At 41.5% G+C, this 21,547-nt stretch overlaps 1 protein-coding gene across 2 annotated transcripts in view; it reads left to right on the top strand.

The window, feature by feature from the left end:
* Nucleotides 1-55: 55 nt before the first annotated feature.
* The window catches only part of XYLT1 (xylosyltransferase 1), a 177,892-nt gene continuing 156,400 nt past the window's right edge, over nucleotides 56-21,547 (top strand). The window contains exon 1 of one of the 2 annotated variants that reach the window (XM_088174415.1): nucleotides 56-311. In XM_088174415.1, coding sequence (XP_088030541.1) covers nucleotides 90-311 — 222 coding nt within the window. In that variant the 5' untranslated portion in view covers nucleotides 56-89. The remainder of the gene's footprint in view (nucleotides 312-21,547) is intronic. The other variant, XM_014895403.2, reaches the window with a different exon arrangement.

Genomic DNA, 21,547 nt, shown 5'->3' with positions numbered 1-21,547 from the left:
GCTGACGTCTGGCTCTGCCCGGCTGAAAACTCGGTGCCGCGGCGGATGCGGCGGCTCTCGGCAGCGCGGCGGCAGCAGCAGCAGCGAAGATGGTGGCGGCTCCGTGCGCCCGGCGGCTGGCGCGGCGCTCCCGCTCGGCGCTGGTGGCCGCGCTCACCGTGCTGCTCCTGCAGACCCTCCTCGTCTGGAATTTCACCTCCCTCGACGCCGGCGAGGAGCAGCGCGGCGGCCGCGAGAAGCGAGACCGCGGCGGAGAGCAGCGGGGGCAGCCGCAGCGCCGCGGACCCGCCGCCCCGCACGGCAAGGCGATGGTAGGCGGGGAGCGGGAGCGGCGGTGTCTCACGGCGTCTGGCGGCACTTCTGCCGGGACTGCGGCGCGGGGAAGTTGGGGCGAGCGAGGCGCGGTCGCCCCGGGGCTCGCGGTCCCCGCAGCCCGCGTGGGCGCCTCCCGCAGGTGCCGCCGTGCGGGGCCGCTCCTGCCCCGGTCCGGAGCCGCTCCTGCCCCGGTCCGGCGGGAGCGCCCGGGGGGCCGCGGTGCAGAGCCTGAAAATGCATCCGTGGGATCCCCTCCCTTCCCCGAGACTGGGATTTCTCGTCCCATTCCCGGCGCTGCCTGCTGCGGGCATCCCAGCATCCCCGAACTTCGCGGGAGAGCCGCCTGCCCCGCTCCGTCCTAGGGGTTTGTTTTAGTGCTACTTTGCTTTTTCCACCCAGAATAGCTCACGGGCACTATCCTTTATTGCACAGCTCTAACAGGCCCAGGAGGTGACGGGCAGTGAGATGTAATGCAATCATTTTATTAACCGCTGACAACTCGGGGACACTGAGCTGTGCCCACACAGGATGAAGACCTTGTCTCTTACCTCATTCTTTTGCAAACTCTCTGGTTTTCATTCAGATGACTTCGGGCCTGAAACCACAAGGGGTTACAAATCTGGCTCTATTGCCAGTTGAGTTTTCTATTTTTGAATTTTCTATTTTTGAATTTTCTATTAGGCATGTGAAAAAGCAAATTAACAGTGTTCTTGCAAACCTCAGCTACGTAGCACCAGTATTAGTATTCTCCAGATCACGAGAAGCTTCCTTTGGTTTTCGTTTTATTCTTGTGGCAGTACATTAAGTAAGTGATGCCCCTTAAAGTGCATGCTTAGTTTTGTCAGTTTCTGTATTTTTGTTTACATCCTTGAGAGAGAAGGCAAGAATTTGGGGCTCAGAGGTGACTTATCCTTGTAAATTACACGGATAGTTACAAGTGGTTTGGCCTCGAAAGGCTGCGAAGAGCTGAGGTCCCAGCATACAAGTATTCCATCACTAACGTTTGGGACAACTTGTAGTACATAACCCATCCACTGTTTGCACATCCTGCTCTGCTTTCTAGATGTGAAAATTAAAGTTCTAGTTTACTGAATTCAGTTTTTGTCTCTACGCATAATCTTATCTTGGTATTTGCTGTGTTCATAAATGTAGCTATTTTGGCTCCACTGTTTTTTCTCCAGCACCTTGCCCTCTGCGTTTTTTCCTGTCCATCAAGTCTTTTAAGCTTTTGTCTGTCTTCTGCAGCCTTTTTCCTTCCTGATCTCTCCACTGGGAGTTATCAAGGTTGGCGGGTGCTGGTACCTGGGCAGGCAGGGGGCCGGGAGAGGGCAGGCTGCACCTGGAGCTTCAGCCCTGCTTCCCAGCTCCCCAGACTTTCTAGGAAATGGTTCTCTTTGAGTTCTGGGCTGTGTTGGAACGTGTGCTCTTAGCAGTTGGTCCTACAGATGTCCTGGCACAGTGTCCGGTTTGCACCCGGTGTGCTGGAACAAGTGCTGGGTTCGGGGTTGGTGGAGAGCTCATTGTTTCCACGCTGGCCACATGCAGACACTGAATATGAGTATTTTGATGCTGGCAGTTATGAATCATGCCTTTTGCATACAGTTTTGATCAAAGACCTAAAGATGGAGCACTGGGGTTCTGAATAGAAAACATGTTTTAAAACCCATGCTGAGTGCACCTATTTTCCCCTCGTTATCTAAATGACTGGTATGGATCACACTGGGCTGTGCCACAATGTCTGACATTGATATTTAAAAAAAAGGCAACAATCTCAAAGCAAGTGGCAGCGTACTTGACGCTATGTCAAGAAGTGATTTGGCAAGGCTTCTTCAAGATGACTTTATGGTACTTGTGGCTTTGTTTAGCCTGGGAAGTGGCCACCATCCTTAAAACTACTTTGTCAGAATACAAAACCTCAGGCTTAAGTATCCGTCTATCGACTGCAATGTGTGCTTGATGGAAAAGTGATAGGGAAATTGGCTTTGTACAGCCTTCTGCCTTAAAAACTTGGCACCTGTTGAAATTGGTAGGTAAAGATACCAGTCTTGCCTTTGTTACCAGTTCTGATTTTACACTCGGTTCACAAGGAAAATCTGAGAAATGGAATTGTATATCATCTCTATAAAAGAAGATTTTTTTTTTCCTGTTGCTTTGTTTGCACATTTCAATGCAGTTTATGTAATATCCAAGCAAAGTTAGTATCCTTCTCGATCCTAGTTTCCCATAGTTTGTGTATGTCAGATTGTTTTGCAACGGTTGGAGAAGCTGCCTGGTGTGAATACAGTGGTTCCATTATATCCACATGTCTTGGGTTAAGAGCATCTGAGGGGCCCTCCAAGGATTTTTCAAAGATTTCTCAGTCTTGCATTTTAACCAAAAATAGTATTAATTTCAATGTGTCTTTGGTCTGTGAGTGGAGTGGTGAGTTTTAATACATTTTGAGGAGTTAATTTTTGAAAGGCTGTTAAATGTTCGTCTGTGATGTATTGCTTGATTGTGGTTTTTGTACTTTTTTCACTTGTCCTGCTAACTACCCTTATATGAGCCTTTATACTAAATAATTATGCAAACCAGATTTTGGACACTTGGCAGAAGACAGTGCTTTTCAAACTATGTCCAAAAGTTGCCAGATGAGGCTACAGTGCTTTTATTTATCTTGTTTTTAATTTGTTTCAGTCCTGTGTAAAAGACTGAAATGGAGGTTACTATTTTACTTTACTGAATTAGACATAAGTAGTGTGAGGATTTGGTAATTTGTGTCTGCAGGAAAAGAAACGTAATCCTTGAACCAGGTGTTTAAAAGATACTTAGATTTTTATTAAATGCTGTCAGATACATGCAATAAGCACTGTCATTTGGTAGATAAAATAACATTGTGCTGTAGTAAAAGATTTGCCACTGTACCTGTATGTAATTGAATGGGAATTGCCAACTTGGCAGGAAGAAACAAATTTGAATTGAGCAATTTTGCAACTGAAAACACTCAGTGTGCTAGATCCCCTGACCAGCTACATCTGGAGCTTTCATTAGTCATAAGCAGTTTCCTGCAGTTGTTCCATATTTAATTAAAGCATCTTATAGATAACTTCTAAAGAAGTGTCAACTGTATCCTTAGCACTGATTTCAGTGTGTACTTGCAACCATTCTGGCAGCTGCACCCTTTGCACAAGCTTTATTCATGCAGCATAACTCAAGTGTCAAAAGCACAGAAGAATTAAGCTCCCTTCTGAGAATGGATTGATTTTTATGGAAAGATCTTTATCTTTGAGAAGTGTGCAACAGCTTTTTGTGAAAACACTTTAAGCATTCTGCTCAGTCTTGTGTTTCCTTAATGCAGCCTGCTAGGGATGGTGGAAAGGGCTTGTGGGTGTTGTGTGTTGGGACCCCAAAGGGCAGGAAATGGGATACAAATCCCTACTTTGGGGCTGCTGAGGATGAGAAGGATGTGACAGCAGAACATCTGCTGCTGTGATGTTGCACTGACAGGCTGTTGTGCATCACAGGGATGCACTTGTGCTGCCCAGCTGTGGTCCCTGCATTGGAACTGGGTGTTGAAGGCACTGTCTGTGGGTAAGTGCTGCTCCTTTGTGCCTCCTGGTAGCCTTGGGTTTTCACTGCTGCCTGTTTTGCCATAAAGCAGAAATGCCAGTGCACTGTTGCTGTCTGCTCAGTGAAATACAGCTCTTGCCTGCTGGTGTGGGATCAAAGCATTTCTTCAGTCTGAAATTTTGTGTGTTTTGTGGTATGTTCCTTTCAGCATAAAGCTGTCAAAGGCACCAAACATATCGATAGCTCAAAATGTTGAGAACTGTAGAATGAAAAGAAAGTGTTTAGGGTCAGTGAGCAGTTTTAATTCCAAGCTAAAGTTAAGCTAGGGAGGACAGTCCTTAGGATCACCAGTGCCTGTCCTTAATTTCATAGCTTTAGTGGGAAATGTGGTATTTTTTGTTTTCCTGGCAGTGTGGAGAGTGAGGCTGGGCCCTCCATGGGTTGATCAGCTGAATGTGCTCAAGCCTGTCTTTTTGTGCCTTTTCTTTCCTTGTCATCCCCTGGTGATGCATGCTGAGCTCCACCAGGTTAAAGGTGCAAGAAGCAAAAAGTAATTACAATGTGTGTCTAAAGTCTGTAATCCCTGTTGGTTACTGAAGCTAGGAAAGGCATCCAGGGTCTGCTGTGCCCCACGCTAAGAGCTATAAAAACTGTGATCAGTTGTTGTAACTAAAAGCAAAGTAGCAGCAACTCTAATGCTGGAAAACAGCGTGGAAATCATACAGGAAAGAAAACCCAGGAGACTTTATTCCACTTTCTCTAAGCTTCATCCATCAATTATCTCCCCCAGCCTTTTCCAAATGCTTCCCCTAACTAAGACCAGTGCAGAATTCACCTTGTGTATCATATAAAAGCTTGGGATTCTTTCAGGTTTGGAAATGAGAGTTTTCTTTTGAAGTGTATGTGCCCCTGGAATGTTTAGGTTGTGCAGGTGGATTCCCAGCACTGTTTTGCCAGAAACAAACACACAGCCTGGACCAACCCTCTGCCAAGCATCTGTGTAGGAGGTACAGGACAAGTGAGTTTCTGGATGGAGCACAGCTTTCAGTGCAGCAGCATTAAAGCACAGCTTTGCTCAGGGGGGGCAGCAGGTTTATGTTGAAGGAGGGAGCCTCTGTCATGGGTGAGGAACTGGAAGAGTCGCTGTAGTCCCTGGGAGTTCACTCTACAGAGCTTAGAGCACTTAGGTGTAAAATAAGCTGTTAAGCTCCATAAAAACAAAGGCGTTTTCAAGAAAAAAGGAACTATTCCACCACTGATTTATCCTTTTTGCTTAAATCAGTGAATGTATAGGTTCCATATATGTAGACACAATCAAATGGTATCTATTTAAATACAGTCCACTCCAAGTATCTTGTTGATGTAGACCTGTGGCCTCAGTAATTTAATCTGAACACACGAAATGAGGGAAAAGTGGTTTTCAGAAAAATTTTCAGACACGAAAAGTGCAAAGAAGCTTAATGTGAGCTAATCATTTGTGTGTTAAACTTCAGTTCAGAATGAATCAATCTCTGGAAACTGAGTCTCACTTTAGTACACTGGGCTCAATGAAACAGCTTACTTAAGGTACCCTGCGTTGTGAATAAAATTAATAGCATTGAGCTATTATGTGGCCAAAAATGATATTTCTTAGAAAATGGGTCCATAGTACTGACTTGACTGCTAAGTACAGTTTTAATTATTATCAGGAGCTTAATCATGCTGCAATATGGCTTTAATAACAATTGAGAAGGAGAATGGAGACAACTCATCATTTAGTAATGGCAAAGGGGGGAGACAGTACATCTGCAGCTGGAAGGTATATAATCATTTTTACAAAGTCTTAGCACTTAACAAGGCACATGTTAATAAAACAAACAAATCTTTGCAGCAAGAGAACTAATATATGCATCGTTTAAGGGGAGTATTGGAACCAGATTAGGCTGTTGGTCTCCTGCAGCCATTACCTTGTTAAGCATCTTCTCTGCAGGAATGTGGGAATGTGTTATATGAAATGAATTGGAAGCCTTTTCCAGGCCACCGGTGTATTTTTTGTTGTGTTGGTTTTTATTCCTTAGTGTGATGGGATTTTGCAGATGTTCCCTTTGAAATAGAAGCATTTTAATTTTTTAGCAAGAGAAGACCAGCTGTTGTACAGGGGACGTACAAATCTCATTTACTTCCTGTCAGCTGTTACAAAATGGGTACTTTTTGGTGTAAAAGGCCCTCATTACCTGCACATGTTTTGGCTCTATTCAGAAACATTTTTCAAAATATTTCTTCCTTGCAGCATTGGAAGTCCATGATCTGTGATATGACGTCTTTTTAGTGCTTGCTGAAGGGCTGGGAGTACAGTGAAAGCATGTAGTGATCTTAATTTGTAGCAACAGTCAAATTATATAACCTCAAGGATTAATTTTAATCAAATGCTTCCTGTTTTTTCTTTATAGTGTTAAAATTAGATCTGGCACTTCACTGTGGCTCTTTAATTAGAGTACAGTGTCCTGTAGTTTTTTCTTTTGACGTAGGCTGATGGGATGTCTGATTTGGGCAGAGGCAGGAGCATTCCTGTGCAGATACTCACAGGGCACATGGGTTCTAATGTGTATAACTGCTTGTGTAATTGGAGTTTGAGGACTAGCAGTTTCAAGTGTTTGAGTCTGATTTTTAGACTTGGAACCTCAGTCCTTCATTTTTTTTAAGTAACGGTAGGCCTTTGATGATGTTCCACAGAGCATGTGTGGAATGGGGGACAGCTCTGTGGGACAAGGGAAAGTTGAAGTCATGGTGCCTACTCTCATCAGTAACCTCTTGACATATTTAATGAAGTGTTTAGGGCCACATAGCTAAGGGTGACAGGTAGTTCTGGTTTTATCAGTTATTGGTACTCCAGACTAGTCCTCTTTGGTCTGATAATTGTGTTTTTTATCTCTTTTCTCCACAGGAGCCAAGCGCTGGCTGGTCCCAACTTTATTCTTCCCTTTCACACTTGGTACTGCTGATTATGGCTGTTTCTTTTTGGCTGTTTAAGCCTGGGCTGAATGTCCCAAACATGTGGGGTCTGAGGCCTTGTCATGAGCAGAGTTGAGTGTCTCCAGAAGGCAGTTCAGCTCATTTGAGGTGTGCATGTGTGCAGGAGCCTGCTCCTCCGTGGCACCAAGGCAGGGGCCGTGGCAGTGATGCTCAGGTACCTGCCATGCATGTAGGAATCCATTTCTCCAAATGCCAGGTCTGGTGTTTGTCTTCCTCAGTCTGTAAAGTGTGCTTAATTAACATCCCATCCTTCATGGAAGCCATGTGGGTTTGAAGTAATCTGTTCTTGTGAAGCAGCTGAGATCTTCAGCAAGGACCAGCAGCTTGTCAGCTGCCATGCATTGGTATAACTCCATTAAAGTCACTGCAGACCAGCTGGGGATTCTGGACCACTAATGTAATTATTGTTATAATGATAGCATCAAACAAGTAATCATTATTTTTACTCTCTCTTTTCATTTCAAAATGAGAAAATTATTTCCTCTTGGATCAGTGAAAGTAATTTACATTATGCACAATAATGGTCTACATGGAAATATAATTATTATTCATTTGTATGGCACCATCTGGGCACTAGAAGCTTCACAGACACATGTGAGGAGAGGTCCCTGTCTTGAAGAGTTTACAGGCTGAATAGTAAGTTAGAGCTGCTAGCAGTTAACCAGAGTCAGAAATGGAACTTTGCAGTATTACCATCAGGGATCTGTTCAGCACAGGGCTTCCACAAACCCTGCTTCAGTGATTCCCACTCACCACTCAGAATTTCTCTGTGATTGCCACTATACAGCCTAGGGGGGGGATGAGTTTAAGGATTGATTAGTGTGGGTGGATCAGGAAAGAAGGCAGCAAGAGGCTTGTATTATAAACTGGCTGCCCAGCTGGTTTTGGGCAAGTAAAGGATATTTCCAGGCTTCACTTGGAAGTACAAAATGGTTTTGATGCTTGTGGATCTGTGCTTCCTATAGAGTAATTCCCAAGCTTTACAACAAATACAGGACTGAATGCTTTACTGAGTGTGACTGTGCACTAGAAATGAAGAGACCAGGCTTTTATAACTGTATGGATATAAAAATTGGGCAACATGTAGCATTACCTAAACTTATATAGATAGGTAACTTGAAAGGGTCAGTACAGGACAATGAAATCATATGACTTCTTATTTTTAGAGATGATTAGAGAATTTCTCCAAGGGACAAGCTATTTATAACACATCTATAATTTGCTGCTTTTCTTTTTTTTTTTTTAATGATGAAATTAAACCAATAAATGAATACCAGTTCATTTAAAAAGTTAGCTAAAAAAGATTTCACACTAGTGTGAGGTTGACTCTGAGGTCAGATCGTGAATGCCTCCCACATATATTTTGTTTTCAAGCTCCTGTTCTATTATTAGAGAGTAAGTGGGATGCTTATTTAAAACAATTCTACAAAGCTGAATGACACTGCAAACTTCAGTTTAACTTGGATTTGGTTGAATGAGTCATGGACACTCATTTCTGCTTCAAGGTGCAGCCTTTGCTTGCCTTCAGATGTACTTTTTGGTTTGGTTATATTGGTGAAATCTAAGTATTTTTCTTCAAGTTAATACTATTTGCTGACTTTTTGTCATGATCAGTTTTGGAATTCATGCTGTCAGAATTTCTGAGACATTTCTCATTTTGTTCTTAAAACTCAACCTGTTTCTAGTTACCTTTGTTCTTTATAATTGCATTCTTTCTGATTCAGGAGCACACACGGTTCAGTTAAAATGTCTTCCTTCAAAGAAAAAGCATTTGAGGTTGTGACTGTATTGATTGAAGTGAAGCAATCCTTCTGAAACTGTCCAGCCCTGTTGACCCTTCCTTGGGAGAGGCACAACAAACCTGAAAAATGACATTTCCAAGGGAATTTTTTTGTTCTTTAGAATTGCACCACTGCATGTCACAGAGGCAAGTAGAGTCCTATGTGAACTCAGAGGGTGACAACTGGCCACCCTTGATGAAGAGTCCCACAGTTGCCAGTGTCATTAGTTAAGGAACCTTTTTCTCAGTGTGGCAGCATACTTGGAGCTGTAACTAAATACAGGGCCGTCTGCTAATTATGAAAACGTAAACTGGACTTCTCTGTGGAAATGGAGCATTACCAGAGATCTGGATTGAACAGACATGTAAATAAAAAGATCTGTTATCAAGCTGATCCTGTCTTGTAGAAAAAAAAATACTCTTACAAAAACTAGCTACTTGTCTGCAGATATCCCCATTTGACTAGCTGGGGATAAATCTGGGCACCTCACTAGATTGACTTAGATCAGGCTTGCTTATGCTCTTAACACTTGCTGTGGGTGCCTGACAGCTGTTGAAGTATGTAAATAAGAATTCAGGTGGCTACCTTATGGCGTCTAAGTTCAGCAACTTGGCCCACAGTATGTAAAACCAAGGAAACAAGAAGAAGAGTGAATGTAGTAAACAAAGCTGTTAGTGTGTATGCACTACAAGAATAATAATACTTTGCACAGCTACTGTGCCTCAAACTGCTTATGTTTTGGCATTTGCTGGAATTGAGTTTAGTCACTCAGAGGCAGAAATAGAAACTTGGAGGTGCTGCCTGCTAGCAGAGTACATGAGCAGTACCTCAGCAATGAACTGCCTTTTTGGCAGTCTTACAACAAAAGATGTGAAAGTCTTCAGCGCAATATTTTGATAAGTCATTGATTCTTATTAAAATAATAATTATGACAATAATTATAGCTGTAGTTGGCTCTGACTGAGCTGCTAACTGAATAGAGGACAGGGGGAGGAGGATTATGAAATATTCTTGTAAAGCCATCTTGAGTCCTGCTCCTCCAGCTCTGTGCACACAAATGTTTGTGTCTGTATTTTTGGCATGTCATGTGCCAGTACATGGCAGTGCCCTTGTGCTGGGTGGGTCCCCCAGGAGAGAGCTGGAGATTCCTGTGCAGTCTGCCCTACATCACCCCTGTGTTCGTGTTTCTCAAACAGAGAAATGATCAAAAAAGGTGATGGTATTTTACCTATTGATAGCAGTACAGTGATAAAATGGTGCAATAAGCTCCCAGCTCCTACAGGCTTCCTGTAGTTAGCTCTGTGATGTTTGCTGTGTCTCACCTTCATAGCAAGACCACATCATCTCATCCCCAAAGCCCAGGTCAGGCCTCAGTGATACTGAAACCAAAGGAAAGTTGGGTAGGTTTTGCAGGTAGCTGTGATGACACTGTTCTGAGCCTTTCTAATCTCATTCTGTATTAAACATTAACACTGGCCAGGCTGCCACTGCATGACCCCCTGTGCTAAGTGACTGCAAGTGATTAATGACTATTTATGAGGATAAGATGGTCTCAAACCTGCTCCCTTCACAGACAGTAAACGGAGATTTCTGCTCCTCACCCTCCACCCCCACTTAAAAAATACCATGTTTTTGCTTTCTTTTGAAGCTGATTTTTTTCATCCCTGGACGTCTAAGAAAAGCAGACTGCATTGGCCTTTTCCTGCCCTCCTGTGTGAATTTGCAGTGGGCTTCTAGAGTGTGAGTTTAGGGGAGCTCGTTCCCCTTGGTTAGGGCTCCAGTGAAATGCCTCATGAGATGGGCAGGAGGACAAGCTTGTACTGCAGGACAAGCTTCTGTGTGGGGAAGGACAAAAAGTTAGGTCAGCTGTAAGGATTTGTGGGACTGTGAGAGCACAACCAGTGCTCATAAATACAAATACATTTATAAATACAAATGCATTTATTGTGCTTTCAGAGGACAGGAGTTTTCCAGAAGGGAATCTCGTAACAAATAGCCGTTTTAAGAGGTAGTTGATGCAGAGAAAGAACCAGGTTAATTTGGAATTTTGGGTAGGTTCTTGTAGCCTGGGACTCTTAATTCTACAGGTGCTGTGAGATCCTGTGTTTCACATAGCAGAATTTGACCTAAAGGTATTTTATGTGAAAGTTGTTATGGGATTTGCTTGCCATTATACAACGAAATGTTATATAGGTTAAAAGATTTCAGAGAAATTTGATACGGTTATTTAAAGTGGTTTGGGGTTTGTCCATTTTAGTACCATCACAACTGTCAGACTGAGCAATGATCTCATGTTCTCCCTGAATTTTATCAATAGCTTATTCTGTAGTTTAAATTCTTCAGGGGATTTTAACTTTCTAGTTGCACTGATGTAAATTTACAGTAATTCTCATACTGAGGGCCTATGAATGAATAACTGTGGAAGGAAAAGAGAGGTCTTGCAGGTCAAATGGTTCTTCCAGGTCTTCATTTTTGGGCAATGGGGACAGCTCAGCAACTGCTGGAGCATTTTGTTGCTTTTGAAGTGTTAGTGTAATTTTGCAGAGTGTTCAGCAGTCATGCACCGTTCTGCTGATGCTGTTTGTGGAGTGGTGTCACCTGGAAGGGATAAGTGAAAGGAAGCCCTTGAATTTCATACTCTCCTGGATTCAAACTCAGGGGTGTGTTTCCAGTTTAGTTTCCAGAATTAGCCAGGCTGTGCTCTAAATTCTGCCATCTAAGATTCAGTGCTTTCAAGCCTTTGGTAGGCAATGAATGAGGTGCTGTGTGTTTTGTTTGCTTGTAAATGTTTGTGTATCATTCAGAGTTTTAACACAGCCTTGTGTACTCACTTCCTCCTCATCCTTGAACAATTGCCTCCTGTTTCTGGGGCTTTTGTCAGTGCTTGCAGAGGCTGGTCCACACTCCAGCTGGGAGCCACTGGGAGTTCTGGCAGTGGCTTCAGTAGCTCAGCTGGGACTGTGTTGGTTAGGAAATGGGTTAAGGTGACTGCTGAGGAAAGGACTTCAGGTCTCTATTCCACACTTGGTAAATAGTAACTCCATTATGAAATACTGTTTCACTGTTGAATAAATTGGTGTGGGCTTCTTTTCCTTGCTGCTGTCATTGGTATATTGCTTTCTCCCTAACTTGTGTTGTCCAGTTTGAAATACTGTTTCCTGTTGGCTTAAAATAAACCCTTCTGCAGCATTTGCCTGTTTTATGTGGCCCACAGAGAGCAAAATGTATACTCAAAGGTTTAAATCTGTTGCTAAGGTTGGGATGGTAGTTTCATAGCAACACAGAGATAACACAGGTGTTCAAGTCATCTCTTTAGTAGAGAGTTGGTGGTTTGGTGGTTTCTGTGTTTCTCCCCTTCCTGTTTACTGGAGTAAAATGTGCTCAGGACTCAGTTTTGCAACTCTTATGCAAACAGAGGCATGAATGCATACCTGTATTCCATAGTCGCCAAATATTTGTGGTCAAATATAAGCAAGAGTTGCTCAGGCTAAAATTTTGGAGACTGAATGTTGCTTAGAAATCTTCTGCTTTGCAGCATGCAGTTTAAACAAGTCTAGGATGTGGCAAGTCATCACTTCATCAAATTCGTGCTCTTTTAGTAGCAGATTCTTTCAGAAAATCTTCTCATTTAGGGTTGGTTCCACCTTTGATCATTATCCTGTGTAAGCATGATGTGTGAGAGATTTTTATACAGGATTGATTTTGAGACACCTTTGTCAGCTAAATTTCACCTTTTTCAATGTTCTCAGTTGTTGGCTATAGGATGAAGATACAGATGTGTAAGAGCTCAAGTAAAACAGCACGCTGAGAATAAGAGAATAACCTGTGGTTCTTCAGAGCCATGGAGTGTCTTCATTAGGATGTGGAGTGCAGAGTGGATGTAAAATTAGTCAAGAATAGTCTTGTGAATATGATTGTGTTAGGGTGGGGTTTTAATACAGCCTCTGTATTTTCACTGAAATTGTTAAAATGAAAAGGGTCTTAAAGCTTGTTCTGTTGTCCTAGAGTGTTCCAGGATACTAGGGAAAAAAAAGAAAATATTTGATAGCAATACTTCTTTTAGTCGGTTTTTATAAATGTTGGTTCTGTAAAACTAATATATAATTTTCTTTTCTGTTCTGTGTTTTAAATGGAGTTACCTGTGATAGGAGAGATTGGTGGTGCTGGGCAGTTACAGCTTGAGCTCCTGCATATTTCTCTTGGCATTCCTTGGTGGAATTATTTAACCATTACTCTCAATTTTTAATGTTTTATGAGTGCAAAAAGTTAAAACTCAGGATTTTTTTTTTAAGGGCTCTTCATATTCTGCTGGCCTTGTTTGGTCTCAGTGAAAGTTGTGGAATGTTAATAATTTGATCCCATGCTGAATTACTAAGGATGCTCATGCAGGAAGCACTCTGAGTTTTTCATTATGGCAATATTATGTTGATGGCAGGTGTGTTGAATCCCTCTCTGTTGCATTGTGCTTTAGGTCTAATTATCTCAGCTTTTTAGAGGTCATGTGCTTCAGTGTGTGACTGGTGGACTGGTGGGCCAGATTTGAAGGGAATGGCTGGGGTTTCTGAATGGGTTTAAAATACCTGCTTTGTATTCAAGTGGATTACCTATGCTAGAATTAATTTAAATGTATTGATCCCCCACCTAAAGAGATATCCAAATTACCCATGAGTGATGATCAGCCCAGTTATCTGCCAGTGTGAGATTAAACTGCAAACATTTATGTTGAAGTTTGTTTATGCAAATATTTATGTTGTTGTCATGTATTCAGATCCACTTGTACAGTGTGTCAGCTTCAATGGCTGGTTTATGGTGTTTTTAACAGTTGGGCTCAATGATCTTACTGTCATTTCCAACCTAAATGATGCTATGATTGTATGAACCTAACTTTGATGAACAATAAAACAAAGCCTCAGGGTCTAGAAGAAAGGTGCTCTGTGTGACTGCAAGTGTGGATGTAGATTCAGCTCCCAGCTTTACAGAATGCTGCTTGTGTGGCCTCTCCTGGAGGAGGAAAACACAGGCTGGCTGTCTCTGCTGCCCAGTCAGACAGAAGCCCTGAGTCACTGGACAGGGACCAGATTTGTGTGCACCACTGCCTGGCAGACAACAAACACAAGGATTGAAGCTGCACTGAGGAATGATGTTTGCCACACATCCGTGTCTGTTTGTTTTTGGGTTTTTTTTTAGTGACAAGGTGACTATCCTGAATAGAGCAGTCACCCAAAGGAGTTTGAAGGTTTAACTTGGTAAGTGACTCACTGAGGAGTGCAGAAGAGAAGGTGCATTTGAAGAAAAGCTTGAGATGTTTTTTTGCCACAATATCTGTTGGTGATTGCTGTGACTAAGGAGATGGCGTAAAGGTACTTTGCTGGTATTCCAATACCAGTGCAAAAAGTCACTGTTGTCTGTAGCTTCTGAGTGTAAGTCCTGTGCCTGGCATTACCCTGTGCAGGATTTCCAGAAGCAGGCGAGCTCTTTTCTGTGTTTCAGTTTTAGAGTCTGGAATTTGTTTGGTTAACAGAGCAGTTGCCAGCCTTCGAGGTACGCAGGTGGGTTGTGCAGGCAATTTCCTGCCCCAAGAGAAGAGACCCTTCTACTTCAGCTGTCTGAGAGACCCTGGATTGGTGGGATGGGTGGTCCAGGTCTGGACAGTGATGGTCAGATTCTGTTACCACTGCTACAGGCTGGGGTTGTGCCCAGCTCACTTTGCAGCAGCTGGTTCTGTTTTGGAGCAGTTGGTGAATGGAACTCATTTTATCTTCTTTCTGCTACATCAGTAATCAGGATAATTTTTCTGTGAGCTGCACACATCTGTGGCCCAAAACCTGTGCTCAGCCTGGAGGAAGTCAGTGAAAGGTGACGTTTCCCTCAGCTCAGTGCCCACTTGCCAGCAGCAGAAGCAGCTTATGCTGCTTCAGTTCTATGCATTTTATTAAGGATTTAACACAGATATTTATGAAATCATTTGGTTTGCATGTATCAGCATAAATAAGAGCATCTTCTGAACATACCCAGTTGCAAGCCTAATATTTCTAAGATTACCAATCTCCTTAAGTAGTTCTTGTGTGTGTGTATGAAGGGGAAAAAAAAACAACAAACCCCCAAACCTTTGGCTGTTCCAGCTGCTGACTGTGAGCATAAGTCCTTGAGAAGAAGCTTTTCTGTATCCCTAATGCTCTAAAAGCTTGCTGAATAAAAGACATGAACACAGATGTTTCCTCGCTGGTAGTACAGGTCACAAGCAGACACTACTCAAGGCACTGCTCAGCTGCAACTTCTGTGTGCAGAAATCTGTGGACCAAACAATTCAGTCCTACACAAGGAAACTTCCTGTGAAGTTGAACAGGCTTTTTGACTAATACCTTTTGTATTCATAGTGTATTAACCACTTAATGAATTATCCAAATGTGTATAAATTAGTCAAAAGCTCATTGCTTGCCACTTGGAAATGCTGTGAGGATGCTGCAAAGTGCTGCTGAGATCGAGTGCTATCCTTGGAGGAATGACCATGTGAACAGACATTTACCTGCTGCTCTGAGGGAGCAGTTATGTGGCTCATAGTTGAGCAAAATGAGAATCAAAATCAGTACTGTACAGAAGCTCTTCACAGGTGTTTTAATTCTGGGTAAACTCAGGTTGTGCTGGTTTTATCAATTTTTAAAGAAACTTCCTACACATGATGAAATAGGAGTAACTGAATTGTTTGCAATCTGTGTATTGTGACAAAGCAACTCTTTGCTATTACTCTGGTCGAGTTGCCTCTCTGCTTGCTCTTTTTGCAATTATTTTCCTTGTTTAGACAATTTTCTGTGAGAGTAAGATCTTTAGGCTTATAGAGCAGAGTTTGAGAGTATCAGTGTGAAGGGAGAGCCAGGAACAGTGTTCAGCTCTTCAGTGAAGCTGTGCCATAGTGGTGGATGTACCTCCAGAATGCCCTGACCTTAGACAGCTTTCACAGTTTGCCTACAGACAAGGTCATGGTTTGTAGAGGAGAGCAGGAGTATGTTAAGGCTTTAGGACAAGCTTGAGGAATAGGACCACTTAGATTCTGTCATTGCAGGACCTGCTGTTGTGTTAAAAAATAAAAAAGAAACACTTGGCATATATTTGCGAGGAGTCGTTTTAATAATGATTTCAGACTATGCATTTCATGGATTTTTAGAGGCAGAGAAGAACTTTGTTTGGATTCTCCCTTAGCATGCCAACTTGCTTTCATGTCCACGTCTCTGCTCCTTTTTGCTCGCACCTTTCTTCTTTCTGAAGGTCAGATTTTCCTGTTCTCTCTTTCACTTTTTATTCTCACTGATGTGTATTTCTACTTCTGTTCTTCCATCCCTTTTCTGAACAAAGGTAATTTATTGTTTCTGAGCATTTGAGTAACAGTTTTGTCACCTTTTCGCAGAGATAGACCAATTTTGATCAATAGCAAAATAAAGTAGTTTATAGAAATTCACATTATGCACTTTCATACTGTGTCGTGTCTTTGTAGTTGGTGCTTAGTCTATTGCCTCTGGAAGTGTGTTTCTGGCATGTAGCTTTTATTTGTGCAGCAAGAGACCCTGGCAACTGCTTCATGTTTGATATGAACTCAAGAGTCCTTTTGGATATTTAATAATAAGAATGAGGGGTTATCAACATCTTCTCAAAGAGCACTGCAGTTTGTGCCCTACAGTGGTGGCATAATACACTATGGTGTAATGGGAAGGTTGCAAACGGTGTTTGAAATACTATAAACTTATTAACAGTAAAAGCAATCAAATGTAGAAGGAATTTCTTGGCAAAACTGAATTTTCTGATGTTCAAGTCTCTTAAATGAAGACTAGGGCCTCTGGGGGAACTGGAAGTTAATACAGGTGTCACAGGCTGATGTTCTGGCCTTAGTGAACATTACATTAGTGGGACATGTCTGTGCTTGTGGTCTGTTGAAATATCAAAGGGCAGACAGGTGGTGGAGCCCAGGCTCTTGATACATTTGTGTGTGATTGATCCACATCACTGTGCAGGAGCTTTACCTGGTGTTAATGTTTCTGTTAGCTGGGCTCAGGGATGCTGTGCTTGATATTTCTGATTTCTATCTTTTCAAGATCACTTACGAGTTAAAATGAAATTATAATGTCTGTTATCCTTTAATATGTAGCATTCAGTATGTAGCAAATTCTTAACTCCTCTGAAGTTGGTGTAAAAATTCCCAATTACAAAATCACAGGATTAACTAGGTTGGAAAAGACTTTTGAGATCATCAAGTCTGACCTATTTGAAGGAGTTAAGGTTTCACCTTAAGGCTTGTTTGCTCCAGCGTTTGTCCTCTGAGTTATAAAGTCCTGGCACAGCTGTAAGAGCTGAAATATTTAGTAGTGATTGGTAGTGACTGACTGCAGTCAAAGTCACCTGGAGCTTTTTACCAAGTTGACATTTTGTTCTCTGAGCTCAGGTTGATGTTTCCTTTAACGTTTCTTACTTGAAATCAAGTTGAGTTTTGGTTCACATCACCAAAGAGGCAATACAAGCTGTGCCCTAAGCTAAGGCAGTGCAGTGTGTTGTGCTGTGACATTTGTAGTGTGGCAGATGCACCAACCTCCTGAGCTCATGTTTAGGCTTCTTTTGCCAGTGCAAAGCATTTATGGATTTTTCTCCCTGCTTATGAAACACACTAATCTCAAATATGGTATAAACAAATGCACTTAGAATAAATGCTCCCCTATGCCCCATTTGTTGACAAATCAGCCACCCTTACTCAAATATGTATATGTACATATATGCACGTAGATATGCTTATGTGCATATATATGCATATCTTTATGGTGGAGAAGATTTCTTGCTCTGTGAAGCTGGAGATCAAAGGATGAACACTCTCCCTGAAAGGCAGTAGGGTGTCAGCCCATCCCAGCTGCTGTGTAAAAAGATTGATGTAGGACTGATGCTGCAAGAAGCAGCTTTACATTCCCAGTGAACGTTGTGTTGTTGCATAGAGGAAGACAAGTACACTGAATCTTTGGAGAGTGAATCTTGAGGGAAAAGAACTTCAACAAATAACAAGATGAAATTTGTATTCATACACACCTCAGGTGTTTGGAGATACAGGCTGTGCACAGAGTTGTGCCATTGTGACAAACCAGCTTTTTATTCTTAACAAAATTGTTGCTATTAGTCTCTTGCAGCACATCCAAAAGCTCTTGTCACATTTGATTTTAGGTTAAAGCTGTGTAAAGCCTTCAGGTTTTTTTTTAAAGGATTTTTAAATTTTCCAGCTCTGTTAGTTGAAAAGTGGTGTCTGCCTGCTACTTTATTTTTTCCTTTTTGAAACTTTTCTCTTTGATATTTATAATAAAAACTGCCAACTAAGTCTTAATTCATGTTCACTCCATGACAAAGTACATAACTGGCACAAATTTTTCTTCTATAGCTGGAAGAGAAAGCACAATAAAGTAAAGATTTGGAAAGGGAAGTAGTCTATCTTTATCTAAAACAAATGTTGATAATCTGGTGACCTTTCTAACAGCATGAAAGTGTGATATCTTGTATTTATTTGCAGTCTCCTTGGTTATAGAGGTTGTAGTGGGATCCTTCTCATCTTTTGCCAATTTCTGCATTTTTCCCCCAGTGTCATCAAAAGTTTGGAGCATAAACAGTTCAGTTTCTGCAAAGGAAGGTGAACTCTTGCTCACTGCTAGAAGTTATCAGCAAAATAGGTGATAAAGAGATGAGCCTGATAAGTTGTGAGTCTGCAGGATAGTGATGAGCAATTCCATTCTGGAGCTGTTGACAGGACTCTGCTAGAGAAAGTTGTCAGAAAGCGATGAGCAGCATCCTGCCATGATTGGGCATTGCCTGAAAGATTATAAATAAATATTCAAAATAAATTACCTATTTTTGTTGTTGCCATGCATTTGTTGAGAGTTTCCTCTGAGGTTCTAAAACCTGGAATAAGATTGGTAGTGCTTCTTTGTATCACCAAGATGATAGCTTTGTTTTAAAATCTCTTTGTCAAATAAATAGCTGATCCTCCTTTCTTGGCTTGCTTTTCTTCCTCTACTTATAAGAGATCTGAAGCAATGTTTTCCCTGTATATAGGAGTTGTTCCCAGTAGCAGACAGGACATGTCCTCATGAAGAAAGGATTGAGTGTCCTGTTGGTCAGGCGTGATTGGAGCATCTCCTGGTTGAGTGATATTTGACAAACTTTGTAACCTGAGCTGAGCTAACAGCTTACCAGGGGTACCACCTTGGATGGAGGGGTGATGCCCCTTCAAACCTTACAGGAGCTGATGCACAAAGTCACTCCTATGCACCTGTATTTTCTGTTGCCTGTTGGCATCCTTGTAGCTTGAATAAATTGAAAGGACAGCAAAATGTAACATGCAATGACCTCTTAGCCTTCTCTCAAAAAGTAAAGCATGTTTGCAGTTAGAAAAGTATAATATTTTATGCTCTAAATTAAGTCCTGTAATAAACTTGGAGAAATACAAGATGATATAGCAAGTGAGGTTCTGACCTTGTTAGTTTTTCTTTGTCATATGGCAGTTTTCAGAAACTATCACTGTATTCATTATATTTTCTCTATTTAAATTAGTTCTTGCTGCCATTTCAGTTGGTAATGCTGTCTTTAGAATTTTAAACCATATTTAAAATGTATCTTAGGGAAAGAATATATAATGAACCAATCACTATTCATGAAAAAGCATCCAAAGATAAATTAATACTATGTGAAGAGTTTCTAGTTTTATAATTTCAAATTAGTTCATGGCCTGAATTATTTTTTGATTACTAAAGCATTGATAATTTAATACACCTTGAATTTCTGAGTTCCAGCAAGAATTTCAAATTAATGTTACAAGTTGCATTTCAGGCTTCAGAGAAGTTGTCCAGCACCTCTGCAGTAACTTCTCCTCAGTTAAATTAAAAATAGAGTGATCTCTATCTTGGTTTCTGTAGAGAAGTGAACTCTACACTTAAGCCTTGTGAGGCAGACCCTATAGGGATGACTTTTGTTCTGCACAGTGCAAGAGTGGCTTCCCTCATGTCCTGTCTCCTGACTTCAGAGGATGTTGCAGTTGATTACTGGCAGTGGGAGAAAGGATCAGACGATGCTGGGAGACCTCTTGACTCTGCAGGGGTAGCACTGCATACAGGGGGCAGAACTCGGAAGTTTCATTCTTGCTGACCTTTTTTTTGTGGCCTTTGGTGGCCTCTGTGCCTCATTTTCTTTCTGGATTGCATCTTTTGTCTCTTTGGATCTTGTAAGTTTTCTTTGAAGCAGGCATGTTATTTTACTTATGTTCAGCACAGAGAGGCCCCCAGTCCCAGTGGGGTTATTCAGGGGCTTTTGTGTAATATATAACGATGGTCTGCATTGTAAAAAAGGCAAAGCAAACAGACCCAGAGACGAGAATGTGCTTCTGGTTTGAAGGCAGCTTTTGTGCATAAAAATATCTGTTTGACTTCAGGAAACTGCAGTTTGTTACAAAAGAAATGTTTAGCTGCAGCTTTCCACACACTTCCAGATTTTTGGTTTTTCTTCCTCTCTGTGTCTAAATGGTTCAGGAAAATGCCTTTTCCAAATGATTATTTTGCTATTTGAACAAAAGTAATTGGTCCCAGGACTTTTGTGGAGCTAACATTAGAGGCAGGCTGCTTGCTTTCTATTCAAACCTCTTGGTTTTGATGACAAGACTCTTAGAGTTTTATTATTATCTCCTGAAATTGTGCTTAATGGGGTTTACCTTTCCATTGCTCTACCGGTTTTTCTTTAGAGCTCTGTTACTCTGTTTGCATCCATCTTTGAAGAGCTATTCTACAGCATACTATTTACTAGGAGTTTTGATTCATTTAGCACTTCTTGTCTCCCAGCAGATTGATTTACAGGCATGGTTTGGTACATGTTGCTGTTTGCTGCTTTCAGAAATGTCATGTTGGCAACAAAATGCCACACTTTCCTAACTATGGTAGTTAAACCAATCCATGAACTGCAGGGATGGTAAACCATTAAAAAATTTAATTTTATATCATAGAGGCTTATTACTCTGTGAGGAATAAATTACTTCTTTGTAACATTTTCTGCTAAGATGTTCTTCCTTTAGCTTTGATTATTCATCAGCTTATCAAACTTTTCCCATTGCCATTTATCCTTTTGTTTTAAATAAGTTTAAATAAGTTCTGTTCGATTTGCCAAATTTTCCTAGTTTGGAAGAGAACAAGTTTGGGAGCTCTGCTACAATACAATACCATAAGAAAATGCTGTGGTATTGAATACAAATTCAAATAAGAATTGGCTGGGAACATTAATTTTCTGCTAAATGCTGTTACATAAAATTCTCAGGGATCTCACATAAATGTTTAATTCCTACAAACAAAGCCCTGAGTAGATACTTTATCTGACTCATTCAAAGTTTAAAAAAGAATTAGTGCTCTCTTTGGAGTGAACCTGCAGGAGTTTGGAAAGTTACACTGTTAATGTGATTGATTTTTATGTCAAGGATAAATTTTTCCTTCAACATCCAAGTGCAAAGGTTCACACGCCTGCATGGAATAACTAATAAGTGTGTGTGATTTCAAAGTCTTCAGGAGGCAAAGGAGCAGAGTGTTTCCATACAAAAATGCCTGTTTTGTTTCTCTGGAGAGCAAGAGGCCTGGTGTGGATTCTGTCAGGGAGAAACTTGTACTAGGCTTTATTTCAAGATCCTGTCAGATGGATTTGTGTGATGGGGCTGCACAGCTTTTCCCTCTCTGGGATCTCTGGACACTGTGGCCTGATCTGCATTTGGACAGTCTTTTGCAGGTACTGCTTGAGATGTGACACTTCAGTAAAATCCTGTAAAATCATGGTTATAAATATTGGCTCTCTGGCAGTGCCTCAAAAGCAGCCAGCCCTGTTGAGATGGTACATTGCAGACC

Source organism: Sturnus vulgaris, chromosome 16 (assembly GCF_052056855.1).
Source record: "Sturnus vulgaris isolate bStuVul1 chromosome 16, bStuVul1.hap1, whole genome shotgun sequence".
NCBI lineage: Eukaryota > Metazoa > Chordata > Aves > Passeriformes > Sturnidae > Sturnus > Sturnus vulgaris.
The sequence above is the reverse complement of the archived record's forward strand: the minus strand, read 5'-3'. Positions and strand labels throughout refer to the sequence as shown.